Source organism: Hyperoodon ampullatus, assembly GCF_949752795.1.
Source record: "Hyperoodon ampullatus genome assembly, chromosome: 4".
NCBI classification, from domain to species: Eukaryota; Metazoa; Chordata; class Mammalia; order Artiodactyla; family Ziphiidae; genus Hyperoodon; species Hyperoodon ampullatus.
In genome coordinates, this window is record NC_136917.1 from 23,457,091 (window position 1) to 23,477,959 (window position 20,869).

The window sequence follows — 20,869 nt, forward strand, 5'->3', positions numbered from 1 at the left end:
ACCACTCCAGTTTGGACCCCTCTTTCTACAAGGATAAGGTGACACCCCTCTTCCATATTCTACCTTCTACTCCACTGCCCCCTTCTAGGGCCATGACCCGAAACCTTCGAAGGCAGAAACTGTTATTCTTCACTACAAATTCATGTCCTAGTCCTCCTGGGCACACAGCTAAACTTTAATTTCCCAGGCTCTCTCACAGTCAGGTGTGGCCATGGGCTAACTAGTTCCCGCCAACTGAATGTGAGTGGAGTGATGTGTGCCAAGGCTTTTCAGCCCTATGTGTCCTCCACATTCTCTCCTTCCCCTTTAGCTGACTGGATACAGAAGATGATGAAGCCCTAAGGGCTTGTGGAACCACAAAAAGGAAGGAGCCTATGTCTCCACATTAGTGTAAGAAGGCAAGCCACCCATCAACCAGGAACACCAGCTTTGGACTGTTAAGGGAGAGAGAAATCAACTTCTTCTAGCTGTTTTACACATTAGGGTCTATTTGTTATAGCAGTTAGCATTATCCTAGTTAATATACCTCTTCACCCAGTCCTAACTCACTTCTTTCCAGACACCTTGCTCCAGGCCAGCCAGACAGAGGGATTCAATAAAGTCAGACTTGGTGTGTGTATTGGGAGTTGCATTTGGGCCTGGAGCATTGCCACTTGTGGTCTTAATAAGGTGCATGACGGTGTCAATATACCTGTGATAGGGGGTGGCAGGGTGTGTGCTGTGAGTGGAGACCACCTGCCTGGCTGCTGTGCCATGGATCTGGGCCTAGCCTCGTAGGCGGTTTTAAAGTTTACAAGGTCTCCCCCCTAACATGACCTCTAGACCAAACAATCATTCTTTCACCAATTACTTATTAATCAACTTCTATGTGCCAAGCACTTTTCTAGATGCTGGGGATTAAGTAGTGACTATAGCTGATAAAAATCTGAGCCCTTATGGAGGTCTAGTGGAATGCACATGTCCTTGTTTGCACAGATATAGATAAATCTCTGAAATATACATATATATATATCGCTAATTTAAAAAAGATGTGTCAGCACTTAATCCTGAAGAAATTCATTCATTCAACAGGACACCTTCTTAAAGGAGCAGGAAACCAACTGTCCCACCCTGTGATCTATAACAGAGGTCATTAATTCAAGTGTCTAGAAGGGCCAGGCAGGTGCTGTAAATTAGTGGCCAGAGTGGAGACTAGCTTAGAAAAGTAAGGCATTTTTAGCAGGGCAGCCCCATGAGCCTAGTGTGGTTGGGTCTTCCAATTTTTCCTGAGAAGCTGGAAATTTGGATTTTTAATGTGAATTTGTCTCCTGATTTAAAATATCGGCAGTTAAGTCATTTACTTGAAATAGCATCAGCAAGAGCTCTATTTGGCTGTGGGCCACCAGTTTTCCACCTTTGCTCCACGGCCAGCTTTCCCGGACCTTTCCTGGATGCTTCCTGCTGCGCCACCAGGCACTACAATCGTTTGGATACGAATGGGCCCCAGCTATCACTGGGACGGGATTCGGATCTGCTCCTCCTGCTGAAACCCAACTGGGCCTGAGGAACTGGGAGTACTGCACGGCATCAAATAAAGGAATTGTTTCCAAAGGCGGGAGCCAGAAATGGCTAAAAAGTCTCGCCCTAGTGAGTTCTAGGCGGCGCGGGAGATGGAATTCTGGTCTCCGCCTTCAATTTAGAACTCCCTTCTTCTTGAACTGGGAAAGGTTACTCCAGGGACGCCACCAGTGGCCAGAGGCCAGGAGCGTTCTAGGCTTCGTCTTCCCAGCCTGCGCGAGCGGCCCATGAAAACTACGAGTTCCAGCATGCCCCACTTCACAGACGACCCTCGCGCTGCCCGCCGACACAAATCATCCCTCTGCTCCCCGTTGGCCCACGAGCCGAACGTGCTGTTCCATGATTGGCTGCTGCTCTTGTCGCTCATAAGAACCCATTGCTGAGGCTGGCTGACAGGTGCCTCGCAGCCGCCAAGGCACTCGACCAGGATGGGAGGCTGCTCAGCAAATACAGCCGCCGTCTCCACGGCAGCGAGGCTTTGCTTTTGCTGGCAGTTCCCAGGTGACACTAGGGTTGGAGGGCTTCCGGCCGGAGGCTATTAGGTGGAACACCCGGAAGGCGGAAGTCCTAAGACGGAAGTGGTCGAGAGGAACGGAGAATGGCGGCAGCGGCGGCGGCGGCGGCGGCAGGCTGGGTTTGGCGCTGGGGCTGGGGCCGGCGATGCCCGGGGAGGCCTGGGCTTCCCGGCCCCGGCCCTGGCCCCACTACACTTATACTTTTTCTCCTGTTTCTGGGGCCGGTGGCTGCCGATATAACTGACGGAAACAGTGAACACCTCAAACGGGAGCATTCGCTCATCAAGCCCTACCACGGTGAGGCCTGGGGCGGGAATGAGTTCAGGGTGAGGGCGAGGCTGGATGGGGTTGTGGAAGGGGTGCTCTTTATCCTGGTCAGAGCAGTTCTGTGGGTTCCCTGCCTCTGGCAAAGCGAGTCCTGGCCTGGCGTTTTACGCACCTGTCTGTGCCCGTGTCTCTGCCCACAGGGGTCGGTTCCAGCTCCACGCTCCTCTGGGACTTCCAAGGCAGCACAATGCTCACGAGCCAGTACGTGCGTCTGACCCCTGACGAGCGCAGCAAAGAGGGCTCTATCTGGAACCACCTGGTGAGTGGTTCCCAAGAGGCTAGGCAGAGCATTAAGTAAGCCACTGCAGTCAGCAGCCTAGACCTGAGCTTAGTTTGAAGGCCGCCCTTCCCTCCTCCGGCCCCTTCCCCATCTTGGTCACACCCGCCAGTAATAACAGGTAATGACAATTGAAGTAACCATGTGTCAGGAGCTGTGCTTGACATTTCGTACACTCTTCTTACTTCATTCCTTCAAAAGCCATGAGAAGTAACTGATGTTATCTCTATTTCACTATTAAGAAGCTAAGACTCAGAGTTGGAAGTGCCTTCCCCAAAATCACATAGCCAGTAAGTAGTGGGGCTCTCATCTGCCTGAACTGAACCCTCTCATTAGTGGGATAAATGGAACGAGTGGAGTCTTCATTGGGTATTTTTTGTGTGTTAGGCACTGACTTTAACGTGCCTTATTGCACTTAATTCTCAAACAGACTGATGTAGATGGCTATCCTGAGTTTTTGCAGAGCTGACAGTGAATGGCATAAACAACGTTTAAACTCTGATCTGTCTCATCTCCAAGCCCAGCAATCCATTTGCTACACTTGACCCAGCCTGGACAGTGGAGGAACCCCTTAGAAATACTTGCAGACTCAGTCCCCTTCCTCAGTGCTTGATTGAGGGTCTAGTCATCAGAGGACTCATGGGCAGTTTAGTTTCTGTGACCTTTGCTGCAGAGGTTAGGGAGCCTCAGGTGTCACTGGTGTGTCATACATAAGCAGTGGCCAAGATCAGCTGCTGCACAGACTCCACACCAAGGAAGGTCAGGAAAGGGGTGAAAGGGGAATAATTGGGGGCAGAATGTACTCCTTCCTCAGCCTGCCTGATCCCAAATGTTCCCATGGCCTAAGCTGTTGGCTAGTGTGCTGGTTTTCTTTGTTACCCTGCTCTTTGGTCCCTTCTGGATGACGTCCCCATTTAGTTCTGAGAGCCCACACTGTCCTTGTGTTGCCTCATCTGCCTGTTACCTCAGCTCCACCTCTCCTTCCAGCTAGGGGCATCTGGGGATACTTTGTTTAGCTTTCACTCTGATCCTCAGAGCCTGGGGTCTCCTGTGAAGGGATAAACATGCATTATGTCTGCACAGTCTGGCCTCTAGTGCCTGGCATTTCCAGTCATTCGCTCTGTTAATTTTGTTCCAGCCTCTCTGGCTGCCTTCTTGCCTCAGGACCTTTGCACTTGTTCCCTCTGTCTGGGACGCTGTCTCCAGTCTCTTCATGCTTGCTTGGTTTCTTCTTATCTGTTAAGTCTCAGCTCGAGTGCCACCCACTCAGAAAGCACTTCATTAACTATTTCCCCTGGAGTCACATTCTGTCACATTTTTCTGTCATATAAATTAAAAAAAATTTTTATTTTATATTAGAATATAGTTGATTTACAATGTTGTGTTAGTTTTAGGTGTACAGCAAAGTGATTCATTTATACGTATACATATATCCATTCTTTTTTCAGATTCTTTTCCCATATAGGTTATTACAGGTTATTGCTATACAGTAGGTCCTTGTTGTTTATTTTATATACAGTAGTGTGTATTTGTTAATCCCAAACTCCTAATTTATCCCTCCCCCACGTTTCCCCTTTGGTAACCATAAGTTTGTTTTCAAAGTCTGTGAGTCTGTTTCTGTTTTGTAAATAACTTTATTTGTATCTTTTTTTTTTTTTTTTTTTTTTACATTTCACATAGAAGTGATATCATATGATGTTTGTCTTTCTCTGTCTGACTTACTTCACTTAGTATGGTAATTTCTAGGTCCATCCATGTTGCTGCAAATGGCATTATTTCATTCTTTTTTATGGCTGAATAATATTCCATTGTATATATGTACCACATTTTCTTTATCCATGTCAGTGGACATCTAGGTTGCTACCATGTCTTCGCTATTTTAAATAGTGCTTCAGTGAACATTGGGGTGCATGTATCTTTTCAAATTAGAGTTTTGTCTGGGTATATGCCCAGTAGTGGGATTGCTGGATCATATGGTAGTTCTATTTTTAGTTTTTTAAGGAACCTCCATACTGTTCTCCATAGTGGTTGTACCAGTTTACATTCCCACCAACAGTGTAGGAGAGTTCCCTTTTCTCCACACCCTCTCCAGCATTTATTGTTTATAGACTTTTTAAAAAATATTTATTTGGTTGCACTGGGTCTTTTAGTTGTGGCATGAGAACTCTTAGTTGCGGCATGCATGTGGAATCTAGTTCCCCTGACCAGTGATTGAATCTGGGCCCCCTGCATTGGGAGCATGGAGTCTTAACCACTGTGCCACCAGGGAAGTCCCTGTAGACTTTCTGATGATGGCCATTCTGACTGGTGTGAGGTGATACCTCATTGTAGGTTTTTTTTTTTTTTTTATCCTTAGGTGGCTTTTTATTATATCATTCAAAGGAGCATTTGATAAGAGAGCAGTGGTATAAAGTGCTAAAGAAGATCAGGAGAGAGTTGACTTGTTGACTTCAGGCTGGGGTGAACATGGCTTCACAAAAGAGGTAGCCCATGAGCAGAAGTAGGTTCCTTCTGTCTCGAGAAACCAGAACCCCTTTTGCTTTCTCCCACAAAACATCCATTCAGAATACTGTTCTTTGCCAAAAGATAAAATTTTGAAGTCATCTGAGGCCAGCAAGGAATTACATAGCAAACGTCATGGTAGGTTTCCAACTTTCTTCAACATGCAGGGCTATCTGCTCCTTCATGGAAGCTAGAATAGTGATGGCTGTGGTCTCGGGTTCCATGCCTGGGCCAGTGGAGGCAGCTTCCAGATGGGTCTGTGGTTGCCTCTCCTCCACCAGTGAGGCCTGCTCAGGAGCTGGCATTCCTCTTTCCAGGTTAGGCAGCAGCCGTTGTCACCCTGGGGATCAGGAACATCAGCTCCAGGGGTCTCCTCTGCGGCACCCAAAAAAATTTAGAGTGCCGCAGCCGAGCGGCTGCCCGCCTTTCCTTCTCCCACCCGCTCCCTACCCAGAAGTGGCTCTCCTTCCTACCGCCCCCCACCCCACCCCGGCAGCGGTGGTGGCCAACTTGCCCCTCTACCCTTGCCCGTGGTGCCACCCCAGAGCCCCCTCTACTGCCCAGAGGCCGCTGCCACCCACCTAGCCGCCTGCCTGCCTGCTCAGCCACCCCCTCATTGTAGTGTTGATGTGCATTTCTCTAATAATCAGTGATGTTCAGTAGCTTTTCATGTGCTTCTTGGCCATCTGTATGTCTTCTCTGGAGAAATGTCTATTTAGATCTTCTGCCCATTTTTTGATTGTGTTGTTTGTTTTTGATATTGATTGAGCTGCGTGATCTGTTTGTATACTTTGGAGATTAATCCCTTGTCGGTTGCTTCGCTTGCAAATGTTTTCTCCCATTCTGTGGATTGTCTTTTTGTTTTGTTTATGGTTTCCTTTGCTGTGCAAAAGCTTTTAAGTTTAATTAGGCCCCATGTATTTTCAGATACCTTTTTCTTTTGGCCTCACTGTGCGGCATGCAGGATGTTAGTTCCCCAACCAGGGATCGAACCTGGGCCCCTTGGAGTGGAAGCGTGGTGTCCCAGCCACTGGACTGCCAGGGAAGTCCCCATGTTTTCTGATAACTTTTAAAAATTATAATGTAGCCTTATATTTTTCAAGGAAGTGAGTTCAGCATAACATTAAAAATTTTTTTTATTTTTAAACTGAGGTACAAATAGTGCTGGAACTGCTAGAAATTGGTTCAGTCACAAGTAACTTAATTATGGTTGGAGATAGTTGGTGGTTGGCAGTGTCACAGGCTGAGAGAATTCTGCACTTGCCTTCATCAAGTTTTTCAGTCTGGAATATAATTGTGCTGTCTTTCTTCCCCCGCCTCCTGTTCAGTGGAATCTAAATATTGCAATTTGAGATCCACTCTTTTATTTATTTATTTATTTATTTGGGTATCTTTATTGGAGTATAATTGCTTTACAATGTTGTTAGTTGCTGCTGTATAAGAAAGTGAATCAGCTATACGTATACATATATCCGCATATCCCCTCCCTCTTGAGCCTCCCTCCCACCCTCCCTATCCCACCCCTCTAGGTTGTCACAGAGCACTGAGCTGGTCTCCCTGTGCTGTGCAGCAGCTTTCCACTAGCCGTCCATTTTACATTTGGTAGTGTATATATGTCAGTGCTACTCTCTCACGTCCTCCCAGGAAGCAGGAAGCTTCCTCTTCCTGCCCTGTGTCCTAAAGTCCATTCTCTACGTTTGTGTCTTTATTCCTGCCCTGCCACTAGGTTCATCAGTACTGTTTTTTTAGATTCCGTATATGTGTGTTGGCATATGATATTTGTTTTTCTCTTTCTGACTTATTTCACTCTATGACAGACTCTAGGTCCATCTACCTCATTACAAATAACTCAATTTCGTTCCTTTTTATGGCTGAATAATATTCCATTGTATATATGTGCCACATCTTTATCCATTCATCTGTTATTGGACACTTAGGTTGCTTCCATGTCCTGGCTATTGTAAATAGTGCTACAGTGAACATTGTGGTACATGTATCTTTTTGAATTACAGTTTTCTCATGGTATATGTCCAGTAGTGGGATTGCTGGGTCATATGGTAGTTCTATTATTAGTTTTTTAAGGAACCTCCATACTGTCTCCATAGTGGCTGTATCAATTTACATTCCCACCAACAGTGCAGGAGGGTTCCCTTTTGAGATCCACTTGAATAAGCCCAAATTGTACATCATTTTTAAAACTTGAACTTGTATTTTCATTTCATTTCCCACACAGAATTTTATCTTTTTTTTTTTTTTTTTTTTTTTGCGGTACGTGGGCCTCTCACTGTTGTGGCCTCTCCCGTTGCGGAGCACAGGCTCCGGACGTGCAGGCTCAGTGGCCATGGCTCACGGGCCCAGCCGCTCCGCGGCATGTGGGATCTTCCCAGACTGGGGCATGAACCCGTGTCCCCTGCATCAGCAGGCGGACTTTCAACCACTGCGCCACCAGGGAAGACCCAGAATTTTATCTTAATGCAGTATATTTAATGCTTGAAAATTTTACTGATTAGCCTGTCATGTTTCTCAGCAAATAAAATAAGTGTAATAATTTAAGCTTTTAACCTTGTTGGGACCTTGAAATTAAGTTAATATTTTCTTTGGGATTATTATAATTATCATTGGTATACAGTTGATCAAAAGAAATGCCTTACACATTATACAATTTTTGAATAATTATTACACAAAGTAAACATTTATTGAATTGCATCTCATCCAGCTGTCATCTCCCCACCCCCATTTGGATGGATGTCATTGTCAGAATGAGAAGCTTTAGTGTGACTTCTGCTTTTTGTTATTATCTGTGTGAATGCTGAGAACTTGTGTTTGCTTAAATAGATGGAGATGCAGGGAGTTTTGTTATAGCAGGGTCACTCAATGTTTTGAACTTCTTTGGTTTATAAACCCTAAATCATGTAGTGATCTTTCATCAAAAATTTTAACAATGTATTAGCTGACTGTTAGATTAGCTCTGCCTTGATGTGGATAGACCTAGAGACTGTCATACAGAGTGAAGTAAGTCAGAAAGAGAAAAACAAATATCGTATAATATCGCTTATATGTGGAATCTAGAAAAATGGTACAGATGAACTTATTTGCAAAGCAGAAATAGAGTCACAGATGTAGAGAACAAACTTATGGGAGATTGGGATTGATGTATATGCACTACTATAGACAATATAAAATAGATAACTAGTGAGAACCTACTGTATAGCACAGGGAACACTCAATGGTCTGTGGTGACCTAAATGGGAAGGAAATCCAAAAAAGAGTGGATATATGTATACGTATAACTGATTCACTTTGCTATACAGCAGAAACTAACACAACATTGTAAAGCAACTCCAATTAAAAAAAAAAAGGATTAGGTCTGCCTTTCACTTTGTTGCAAGCCAAGACACAGAAACTACCTAACTGTAAAATGGTCTGTGACTGCCAATGATTGGTTCTGATTTAGTTGGCCTGGGGGAGGGCCAGGGCATTAAGATTTCTGAGCTCCCCATGTGGCTCAGCTGTGCGGCCAGGATGGAAGACCATGGCCATGTCATGTTCTGCCCTCAAAAGCAACTTCTACATCAGTTCTAGCCCGTACCTCATCTGCTTAAAATCCTTCTTTATATTGTCTGTATCACAGTATTCTGTCTGATGATCTACAGTCTTACCTTCAGTACACAGAGACTTTCTAAGGCCGGGATAGTCTTGGAGGTATCGGTTTCTAGGTCCTCAACTTCATGTGTACTCTTTCCTGAAACTGATCTCCCTGCAAACATGCCAGGGACAGGAGGGGAGGTTTTCCTTTCTCACCTTCCAGTGCATCGTTGCCCTTCTCAGAGGCACACCTCCCACCAGCTTGGGGTCTTATCTCAGTGCATTGTTCCCAGGCATAGAAAACTCCTGGGCACCAAAGAGCCCATTTGAAATCTTAGTTTCTGGGCTGACTTTTGTGTATGTGAGATATGTTTTTAAGTTTTTTCAAATACATGAGGGCTTTTCTAGTTATCTTTATTTTTTAAGTTATTGATACCTAGTTTAATTTCATCATGGTCAAGGAACAGGTTCTATGATTTCAATCCTTGGAGGTCTGTTGAGACTTGCAAATGGTCCTTCGAATGATCAGGATTTTGGGGAAACATTCCGTGTGTGTTTGTGAAGGATGTGGATTCTTTACTGCTTGAGTGAAGTGTGCCATTTAGGTCCTTAGGTCATGTTTGCTGATTGGGTTCAAATCTCTATATCTTTCTGACATTTATGCTTGTTTTTATCAGTTATTAGGAGAGGTGTATTAAAATGCCTGTGTATGGATTTGTCTTTATCTTTGTAGTCTGTCAGTTTCTGCTTTATATATTTTGAGACCAAGATTTTCCTGAAAAATGGAGTCCTTTGTTCTTAAGAAGAGTCCCCTTCTAAACTTTGTTATTGGCATAGCTGCACAAGCTTGCTTTTGCTTAGTTTTTGCATGCAATATCTTTTTCTATCCTTTTCTTTTTCCCACTTCTTTATGTTTTAGAGTTGTCTCCTGTAAACAGCATAAAATTAGGCTTTTGGGCGGTTATTCATTTATTTTTATTGTGGTAAAACACAATAACATAAAGTTTACCATTTAACTTTTTATTGTTTTTTACTTTTAAATACTTTAATTTTTGAAACGATTGTCTTCAGTATGATACTCAATGGCATTGGGACAGTTTTTTTAAATGTAATGGTCACCACAAAGGACGCAAGAATATACAATGGGGAAAAGACAGTCTCTTCAGCAAGTGGTGTTGGGAAAGTTAGACAGCTTCATGTAAATCAATGAAGTTAGAACACACCCTCACACCATGTACAAAAATAAACTCAAAATGGCTTAAAGACTTAAATATAAGACATGACACCATAAAATTCCTAGAAGAGAACATAGGCAAAACATTCTCTGACATAAATCCTACCAATATTTCCTTAGGTCAGTCTCCCAAGGCAATAGAAATAAAAGCAAAAATAAACAAATGGGACCTGGTCAAACTTATAAGCTTTTGCACAGCAAAGGAAACCATAAACAAAATGAAAAGAAGCCTATGGACTGGGAGAAAGTATTTGCAAATGATGCGACCAACAAGGGCTTAATTTCCAAAATATACAAACAGCTCATACAATTCAATAACAAAAAAACCCCAACCCAATAAAAAAATGAGCAGAAAACCTAAATAGACATTTCTCCAAAGAAGACATACAGATGGCCAATAGGCACATGAAAAAATGCTCATCATCTCTGATTATTAGAGAAATGCACATCAAAACTGCAATGAGGTACCACCTCACACCGGTCAGAATGGCCATCATTAAAAAGTCTACAAATAATAAATGCTGGAGAGGGTGTGGAGAAAAGGGAACCCTCCTACACTGTTGGTGGGAATGTAAATTGGTGCAGCCAGTATAGAGATACCTCAAAAAACTAAAAATAGATTTTCCATATGATCCAGCAATCCCACTCCTGGGCATATATCCAGACAAAACTCTAATTTGAAAAGATACATGCACTCCAGTGTTCATTGCAGTACTATTTACAATAGCCAAGACACGGAAACAACCTAAATGTCCATTGACAGATGAATGGATAAGGATGTGGGTATACAATGGAATATTACTCAGCTACAAAAAAGAATGAAGTAATGCCATTTGCAGCAACATGGATGGACCTAGAGATGATCATACTAAGTGAAGTAAATCAGACAGAGAAAAACAAATATATCAATTATATGTAGAATCTAAAATATGACACAAATGAACATATCTATGAAACAGAAACAGACCCACCAATATAGAGAACAGACTTGTGGTTGCCAAGGGGGAAGGGGGTGAGGGAGGGAAGGATTGGGAGTTTGGAATTAGCAGATGCAAACTATTATATATAGGATGGATAAACGACAAGGTCCTACTGTACAGCACAGGGAACTATATTCAATATCCTATGATAATCCATAATGGAAAATAATATGAAAAAGAATATATGTATCTGTATAACTGAGTCACTTTGCTGTACAGCAGAAATTAACATTGTAAATCAATCTTCAATATTTAAAAAAATGTAAATACTGTAAAAAATGTAAATACTTTGATTACTGTAAATATGTATCTGCATGAAAAAGAAAATAAAATTTCTCAAAAAATTTTTTATTGTGGTAAAATATACATGACATAAAATTTACCATCTTAACCACTTTTGTTTTTATAATTAAAAAAATAAATTTATTTATTTATTTTTGGCGGCATTGGGTCTTTGTTGCTGCGCACGGCTTTCTCGGCGAGCAGGGGCTACTCTTCATTGCGGTGTGCGGGCTTCTCATTGCCGTGGCTTCTCTTGTTGCAGTGCGCAGGCTCTAGGCATGCGGGCTTCAGTAGTTGTAGCACGCAGGCTTCAGTAGTTACAGCTTGCGGGCTTCATATTTGTGGCATGCAGCCTCAGTAGTTGTGGCTCGTGGGCTCTAGAGCTCAGGCTCAGTAGTTGTGGTGCACGGGCTTAGTTGCTTCACATTATGTGGGATCTTCCCGAACCAGGGCTTGAACCCGTGTCCCCTGCATTGGCAGGCGGATTCTAAACCACTGCTCCACCAGGGAAGTCCCTTAACCACTTTCAAGTGTACAGTTTAGTGGCATTAAGTACATTCATCTTGTGCAGCCATCACCACCATCTATCTCCATAACTTTTTCATCATCCCAAGCTGAAACTGTACTCATCAGACACTAACTCCCCGTTCCCTGCCTCCCCACAGCCCCTGGTAACCACTATTCTACTTTCTGTTTCTGAATTTGACTCTTCTAGGTACCTCACATAAATGGAATCATAGAATATTTGTCTATATCTGGCTTATTTCACTTAGCATAATAGCTGCAAGGTTCATCCATGTTGTAGCATGTATTAGTACTTCATTCCTTTTTATGGCTAAATAACATTCCTCTGTGTGTGTGTGTGCGTGTGCGTGTGTGCATGCACACCACATTTTGTTTATCCATTCATCTGTTGATGGACACTGGGTGGTTTCCACCTTTTGGCTATTGTGAACAGCGCTGCTACGTACATGGGTGGACATAGGTGGCTGTTGAAGTGCCTGTTTTCACTTTTTTTTGGTAAATACCCTGGAAGTGGAATTGCTGGGTCATAACGGTAACTCTTTGTTTAACTTTTTGAGGACCACCAAACTGTTTTCCATAGCAACCACACCATTTTACATTCTCACCAGCAGTGCATCAGGGTTCCAATTTCTCCACATCTTTACAATACTTATTTTCCATTTTTAAAAAAAAATTATTTATTTTTATTTATTTATTTTTGGCTGTGTTGGGTCTTCGTTTCTGTGCGAGGGCTTTCTCTAGTTGCAGCGAGCAGGGGCCACTCTTCATCACAGTGCGCGGGCCTCTCACTGTCGTGGCCTCTCTCGTTGTGCAGCACAGGCTCCAGACGCGCAGGCTCAGCAGTTGTGGCTCACGGACCCAGTTGCCCCGTGGCATGTGGGATCCTCCCAGACCAGGGCTCGAACCCGCGTCCCCTCCATTGGCAGGCTGACTCTCAACCACTGCGCCACCAGGGAAGCCCTTTCCATTTTTTTGATGATAGCCATCCGAATGGGTGTGGAGTGGTATCTTGTGGCTTTGATTTGCATTTCTCTAATGACTAATGATGTTGAGCGTCTTTTCGTGTGCTTATTAGCCATTTGTATATATTCTTCTATGAAAAAATGTGTATCCAGGTCCTTTGCCCATTTTTGAATTGGGTTTTTTGTTGAGTTTTAGGAGTTTTCTATATATTCTGGACATTATCAATATATGATTTGGAAATATATTCTCTCAGTCTGTGGGTTGTCTTTTCATTCTCTTCATGTTCTTTGACATGTAAAAGGTTTTAATTTTGATGAAGTCCAATTTGATTTTTTTGTTGTCTGTGCTTTGGTGTAATATCTAGGAAATTATTGCTAAATCTGGTGTTGTGAAGATTTTCCCATGTTGTTTTTTCTAAAGAGTTTTATAGTTCTGGCTCTTAAGTTTAAGTCTTTGATCTGTTATTTATTTTTAAAATTAAACTTTTTATTTTGAGATATTTGTAGATTCACATGCAGTTGTAAGAAAAAATACAGAGATTAAGAGGTACAGACTTCCAGTTATAAAATAAATAAGTCATGGGGATGTAATGTACAGCATAGGGAATGTGGTCAATAACATTACAGTAACTTTCTATGGTGACAGATAGTTACTAGACTTATTGTGGTGATCAATTCGTAATGTATATAAATATCAATCCCTATGTGGTGCACCTGAAACTAATATTGTATGTGAACTGCACTTCATTAAAAAAAAAAAAGAAGAAAAGAAAATAATATAGGGAGATCATGTGTACCCTTACCAGCATTTAGTCTATCTACATTTAGTAAAATTACTGATATGTTTATTTGGGTTTAATCTGCCATCTTACTATTCACTTTCTGGTTCTACTGACTGTTCTCTGTTCATTCTTCTCTCGGGTCTTGGCTTCTTTTGGGTTGGCTAATTTTTATTCCACTTTTACTCTTCTGTTAGCTTGAAAGTTCTGTGCTTATTTCCCAATATTTTAATGGTTTCTCTGGAGTTTAAAGCACACATAATGTTTTACCAAAGTCTAATGATAACACGTGCTTCTAACTCCTTCCAGGACGATGCAAGGCTTTTAGAACACTTTAACTCTTTTTACCCCGTTGTTATTAATTAACAGTGAATCTGGTAAATCTGTGATGCACAAGCCAGATCACCCACAATGGGACATAGAGTTTTTATTTTTCATTTGAGTTTTTTCTAATTACAGAAGTAATATATTCAATACAGAAGATTCAGACATAGAAAGTAGACATTCCCCTCCCAGAGTTAGCTTTCATTAATGTTGGTTCATATTTCTTTCATTTCCTTCTTTCTCTACACATATGCTAATTTTTCTTTTTCAAAAATGAGCACATAGTGCTGATACTGTTTTGCAACTTATCTTTCCTCTCTCAGTATCTTTAATATCTTGATCTTGAACTCTAAGTGCTTATGGATCTCCCTCATTCTGTTAAAAAGCTGCCTCAGCAGCCTTGGGATACTCTGTGGCCTCCCACTCCCGACCTGGGAGGCCCAGCAGCCCTTCCCTCCCTGCTGAGAACGCTGGGGGGTCTGTTGGTCAGTGACACTCGTGACCCTGCTGCCTGGCCCTGTTCTGAGTGTCATCTCGGTGCAGGGTCTGTGCCGGGTCACCTCTATCTGGCAGACAAGCCTGGGGAGCTCTGAGCAGCCCTCTCTGCTCTCCCTCTAGCCTTGCTTCCTCAAGGACTGGGAGATGCACGTTCACTTCAAAGTCCATGGCGCAGGGAAGAAGAATCTCCATGGTGACGGCATTGCCTTGTGGTATACCCGGGACCGCCTGGTGCCAGGTAGGGTGGCGCTCGCACAGGTGGGACCTGTGAGTCTGTGACCAAGGATCCTCCACTCTGCACCCCCTTGTTTGGGCGCTGCTGCTCCTCTTTGAGGAAACCTGGGACCTGGGGGCAACTGGAGGGAGCGACCTTTTAGAAGATGACCCTGTGGCTCAACTCTGTGCCCCATTGTGGCCTGGTGTTCTACACCAGCTAAGAATGGTTTTACCATTCTACCATTTTATTTTATTTTATTTTATTTATTTATTTAGGCTGCACCGGGTCTTAGTTGCAGCATGTGGGATCTTTAGTTGCAGCATGTGGGCTTCTTAGTTGTGGCATGCATGTGAGTTCTAGTTCCCCAACCAGGGATCGACCCTGGGCCCCCTGCATTGGGAGCACAGAGTCTTACCCACTGGACCACCAGGGAAGTCCCTCTACCATTTTAAAAAGGATAAAACAAAGAAGACTGTGTGACAGAGACCATCTGTGGCCCACAAAGCCTAAAATGTTTGCTGTCTGGCCTTGGACAGAAGGGTTAAGGGATGGTTCTTACTGCACTGGCCACCTGGTTTTCACAGGTTGGGTATCCCCTTGTCACCTGACATCTCAGAGCACATAGGCAGGTGCTGTTCCTTTACAGTTCAGGCTTCAAACTTGAGTCCTCTCTGCCACACCCCTGAGACCACCCTCCAGTCCCCCACCCCACCCCCACTTAAAGACCCCTTCTCTTTCCTGGGAGAATGACCACAGATTAACCCACCCATGCTGGCATTACTTTGTCCTTCAGGTATCCATGGGACAACTCCAGTTTCTCCCGTTACAGGAGCATCTCCTTCTAATTCCAGGGCCTGTGTTTGGAAGCAAAGACAACTTCCATGGCTTAGCCATCTTCCTGGACACGTATCCCAATGATGAGACCACAGAGGTAGGCCCCTGCTCTCCTGCAGAGCAGAACGAGACTTCTCCCTGGTCCCTGCATGAGAGGAGCCTCCAGGGATCAGGGTGGTGGGTGCCCTGCGGCCTCCCACGGGCTGGGCTGGCCTCAGAGTAACCCGTGTCTTGTTTCAGCGTGTGTTCCCGTACATCTCCGTGATGGTGAACAATGGCTCCCTGTCCTACGACCACAGCAAGGATGGCCGCTGGACCGAGCTGGCAGGCTGCACGGCTGACTTCCGCAACCGCGATCACGACACCTTCCTGGCCGTGCGCTACTCCCGGGGTCGCCTGACGGTAAGCAGGCGGGAGGGGCGGCTCTGGGGGCGCTCGGGAAGGTGGGCAGGCCGGCCCCAGGCTGCCCTTGACCTGCTGGTCGGCCGCAGGTGATGACCGACCTGGAGGACAAGAACGAGTGGAAGAACTGCATTGACATCACGGGCGTGCGCCTGCCCACTGGCTACTACTTCGGAGCCTCGGCCGGCACCGGCGACCTCTCTGGTGAGTGTGTGGGCTGAGCGAGGTATGAAGTCTCAGTCTGACCTTCCCTGGTATTTTGGGAGCTTGTGACACAGCCAGTCCCTTTCCTCCTGACCTTCTTTCATTTGATTCCACGCTTGCCTGGTTTTCTTCCTCCTCTTCCCATATCCATGAGCAGTCCCTCAGCTGCCATCTCTCTCTGTCCTCTAGGGGCTGTGGGGCTTTGAATCTGGATGCAGTGGACCCCCAGATTTCTACCTCCAGACCTGTGTCACCAGCATCCTGCTCAGCATCTCGGCCTGGTGCCAAGCAGGCCTCTCAGCCTTCACACACCCACAGCCAGAGATAGAAATGAACCTCTGTCCTTGTAGTTGCTCAGGTCAAAACACCTTGGTATCATTCTGGTCTCTGCATTTTCTCTCACACGCCACCTCCCATCCGTTGGCTGGTCCTGCTGGCTTTGTCTTCTCCCTGCCTCAGACCACTTTTCTCCCTTCCTTTACTGCCGGCAGGTCCGGGCCACCATCCTCCCTCACTCGGACAACCACAGGAGCTTCCCGAGGGTCCTTCCTCCCACGCCAGCCCCAGCAGTTTCTCCCAGCACAGCAGCAGAGCTGCTCCTCCCACCTCCCTCCCAGCGGTGATCTGCCAGGCCTGTGTGCCACCTTCCCACCCCCTTCCCTCTGGCTCATCCTCCCTGCTCCCTGGTGACACTGCCCCTAGCCGCTCTTCAGACCCACCCCTGCCCTCCTGCCTTGGGCCTTTGTGCTTGCATCTCTCCCTTGGCTTCTCCAGGTCTCGCCCAGATGTCACTTCCTCAGTGGGACTGTCCCTGATTCCCTCATTTAAAGTCGCATACACACATCCCAGTCCCCTGCACACTTCCTATCACCTTTCCTAGCTTTATTTTTCTTCATAGCACTTAACCATCCTGGAATCTGCCATGTAATTTATTTCATTATCTGTGTCCCCCTCACTGAATTGTAAGCTCCACAGAGTCAGGGCTCTGTCTTGTTTGGCCCATGGTGTGTGCTGTAAGCATTGGGATGCTGCCTGCCTACACAGGCCTCTTGGGGCCACCAGGCCTGGGTGGCACTTGATGGTGGCCTTTGGCCTTGGTCCTTAGTCCCTTCTCAGGGCCCTTGGGAGGCACCAAGCCTGGGGCTGGCTCCTGCCTACCAGAGCTAGGAAGCAGTGTGGAGAAGCAGTCAGAGGCTTGATTATTGTCAGGATAGATGTTTCCAGGGCCTGTGAGCCAGCACCGTTCAGGAGCCTGCCCCTCACCATGCAAATGTCTGGGTCCACCCTGTCCCAGTGTCTATTTTGCGGGGGGGGGGTTGTTTTAAAGTTTTTAATGTGGAAATTCCACTATACCCATAAGAGGGGAGGTGGTCTAATAAGCCCCTTGTTGCTGTTAACCAGCTTCAGTAATTACCAGCTCATGGCCCGTCTTATTCCATCTGTGGATTCACTACAGCCCTCCTCTGGGTTACTTGGAATTCCATCTGACAGTGTTTCAGCAGATGTCATGAGAAGGTTCTGGAAACAGAGGCAGATCTGTGGCAGGTGGATATTCTCTAAGGCTGTTTAGAGAGGCCCCGGGAAGGGCAGTGGAGGGAGCCATGCACATAGTAGTGTCTGACCATTAGTTGGAGGGTTGTGCACGCCAGCCTCCCGTCAGGCATCGCATGCGTAAAGGCATGTGGTGTGTTCTTAGATAGGTAGCGGTCTCTTTCCCCTTTTATACGACTGGGACCATCGGGCATTTGGGAGTTGAAGGGATCTTGTCAAGTTCATGCACCCAGGGAACAGCAGAGCTCAGATGGGACCTGCTGCCTGACTCCAGAGTCCGTGTTTGTCCCTGGGCTTCCAGGGGCTGCGTGTACTGGTGTCAGGTATGGCTGGTCTCTGCCCAATCCGGCCACGGGGGTCCTTGCTCTTTAGGTTCTCCCTTTTCTGGACCTTTCATCAGATTCTAGTCAGTTAGCTGAGCTGATAGCTGGAGTCAGGCTGACCAGGACCCTTGTCTTGGTTCTGAGCCTCAACCTCCCCATCTCAAAAATGGGGTGATCAGTTATTGTCAGTGTCATTTAGAGGTTCTCTCCTGCCCATACTAGTTGGACCCAGGCCTTTCTCAAGTCTCCTCAGGTACAGTCGCTTGACTGTGTGGCCGAGCTTTCAGCTGGCTGCCAAGTCGTTTGTCTGCATCCTGTATTTGGGTCTCTGTGACAGGAACGTCTGGGGGCTGCCTGCCCTTGGGAGGATCAGGCTTCTCAACCAGTCATAGAACAATGTGTGGGTCCTTATCTGTTTCTGTTTTCAAAGACATACTACCTGCAAGCAGTACGCCTGTGCCTTGTCTGTACTTTCTCATTTATACGCCTTGATAACCATGCAAGGTGGAGATTACCACCTGCATTTGCAAATGAGGAAACTGAGCCTCAAAGAGGACAGCAGAGCCAGGATCAGACCCAATGGTTTTGATTGTAAAACTCCTGCTTTTTCCTGTTGGCTCTGCCTCCTTCCAGGTTTCTTGTTGCTGAGTTCTGGAGGTGTTCCAGCCCCTGGAATGCTGCCTGCTGGGGGCTGCTGGGTTCTCCCCAGGGAACCTGGCCACTTTATGTGGTGGGGGGGCGGCCGTTGGGCCACGTGCGCCGAAGCGGCTCCAGGCCCCTTAGAAGCTAACTCTCATCCTGCAGACAATCATGACATCATCTCCATGAAGCTGTTCCAGCTGATGGTGGAGCACACGCCTGACGAGGAGAACATTGACTGGACCAAGATCGAGCCCAGCGTCAACTTGCTCAAGTCGCCCAAAGGTATGCACTTGCAGCCCCTCCCGGTGGGGCCTGGGCCGGCTCGGGCAAGTGCCTGGGGTCCATCTGCCCTTCCCTGGTCCAGCCAGGCCCTTGGATCAGCAAACAGTGCTCATGAGCAGGTGTGTGAGCACCTGGTGTCTGCATCCTCCTGCACTCAGTGCTGGGATAACGGCCAGTGAAGCCAAAGGGGCTGTTTGTTGGTGTGTGTGGTGCGTGGGGCACTCTGATACCTCAGTGCGCGGCCTCAGTGAACGGCCTGGAAGTAGGTCCTGTGACTGCTGGGAGAGCTGATCCTCAGGCTTCCTCAGCTAGAAAGAGGTAAAAAGGCAAGATGTGAACTTGAGTTTTGGCAAAACCCCAAGCCTGAGTTCTTCCCAGAGTACTAGTCAGCCACCACTTCGTCTTCACGGAGCAAGGGTTCTCGTGGGGGAAGTGAGGCCCCTGTGTGTGTGTGTGTGTGGCGAAATCTATCCCAGGAGCCCCAGAGTTGTGCATGTGGGCCCAGCGGGTGATAGAGCACCAGTGGAACCCAACATTTCATGTGACATCTCACTTTTTTAAGATTCAAGTCGCTTTTAAATGTTTTGGGGGCCAAACAAATCCTGCCATAGACCAGTTTTGCGACCTTTGGTTGAAAACTTTCTGCTGCCGAGGGTTTTCGGACACATCATCTGCTCCAGCCCACCCAGCAACCCCATGCAGCTGGCCAAGCAGGGGTTAACTCGTTTTCAGATAGGTGGACCCACTGGGGTAGAGGGTCAAAGCAGAAGGATGGGGGTTGGGGTCGGGGCCCTGGGAGACACCGAACGCATCCAGATATGAGTGAGGGCAGCCTGTGGCCAGGGCTGTGTTTCTTCAGAGGGGGACCTCAGGCCACTGCATTGGGCTGGGGGTGGGCTTGAGAAAGCAGGTCCTGGGCCCGCCTCAGGCAGACTCGGGCTGTCAAGGAGACCCCAGGAGTCCAGTGTTGACCAGTTTCTTGTAGCAGAAAGCACCTCAGCCTGGATCCCTGGGAGCCTGGATCCCTGGGAACCTTGGTCCCAGTGAGGTTGGACAGTCTCTGTGCATGCCCCTGCCCCTCACTGGTGCGGTGTGAGCAGGCCACAGTGGCGCCTCTAGGGTGGGTGTGGGGGCCTAAACGGGCTGTCGCCCTGCTCCCCCACCTCCCGGGGGCCCGTCCGGCCTCTCATTCCGCCCTCTCTCCTCCCTCAGACAACGTGGACGACCCGACGGGGAACTTCCGCAGCGGGCCCCTGACGGGGTGGCGGGTGTTCCTGCTGCTGCTCTGTGCCCTCCTGGGCATCATCGTGTGTGCCGTGGTGGGGGCCGTGGTGTTTCAGAAGAGGCAGGAGCGGAACAAGCGTTTCTACTGAGCAGCGGGCGCTTGGCTTGGGGAAGGGCCCTGGCGCTAATGTGAACTTTTTTTTTAACTAGGATTATAAAATAAAAATAAGATGACCTTATTTCTTAACCATTTCAAAGAAATAATTAAAGAAGTATTTTCGTACATTTTGCTTCTTGCCCAGTGGGGACAGGCTTCAGGGCTGGGGAAAAAGGGTTTGACATCCCCACAGCTGGGTGCAGAGGCCCTTGCCCTATGCCAGCCTCTCAGAAGCAGGGGGTCTGTGCCTGGTGCTGGGCCGAGACCCCCGCAGGTGGCTGTTGAACACTGGAGGCCCCCAGACCACACTGGGGTGGGCACCTGAGGACATGAGCAGTGATCTTGTTCTGTGCTGTGTGGTGTGTGTGACAGAATAGGAGGCCAGCTGGGGAGCCTGGGCCTTCCTGTTGACCCTCTGAGCTTCTTTCCAAGGCAGACCCTTGGGGGAGGCTGGAGGAGCAGTTTGGTGGGGCCCATAGTGTGACGGTTTGCTAAATAAAGTGAAATAACCAACCTCAGCTGTGTGGCTGTCCTAAGAGACTTGCTTTTCTTTTCTTCAAATGACATCCAGCTGGCCACGCTTTACAGCTCCTAGCCTCGTCCCCTCAGGCCTGCGGCACAGCCCCAGGAGGCAGGTGCTGTGGTCCCCATTTCCCAGGTAGGGAATCACAGCTCTTGCAGGTCAA

General features: G+C 46.8%; 1 protein-coding gene across 1 annotated transcript; it reads left to right on the forward strand.

Annotated features, from left to right (window-relative positions):
- Positions 1 to 2,155: 2,155 nt before the first annotated feature.
- On the forward strand, positions 2,156 to 20,265 carry LMAN2 (lectin, mannose binding 2; the record flags this gene model as incomplete). Its single annotated transcript, XM_079704068.1, has 8 exons — positions 2,156 to 2,369; positions 2,540 to 2,658; positions 14,468 to 14,585; positions 15,416 to 15,495; positions 15,639 to 15,800; positions 15,890 to 16,004; positions 18,683 to 18,802; positions 20,015 to 20,265. The coding sequence occupies 8 exons, from the start codon at positions 2,156 to 2,158 to the stop codon at positions 20,173 to 20,175; spliced, it is 1,089 nt and encodes a 362-aa protein (XP_079560194.1). The 3' UTR covers positions 20,176 to 20,265.
- Positions 20,266 to 20,869: the final 604 nt, after the last annotated feature.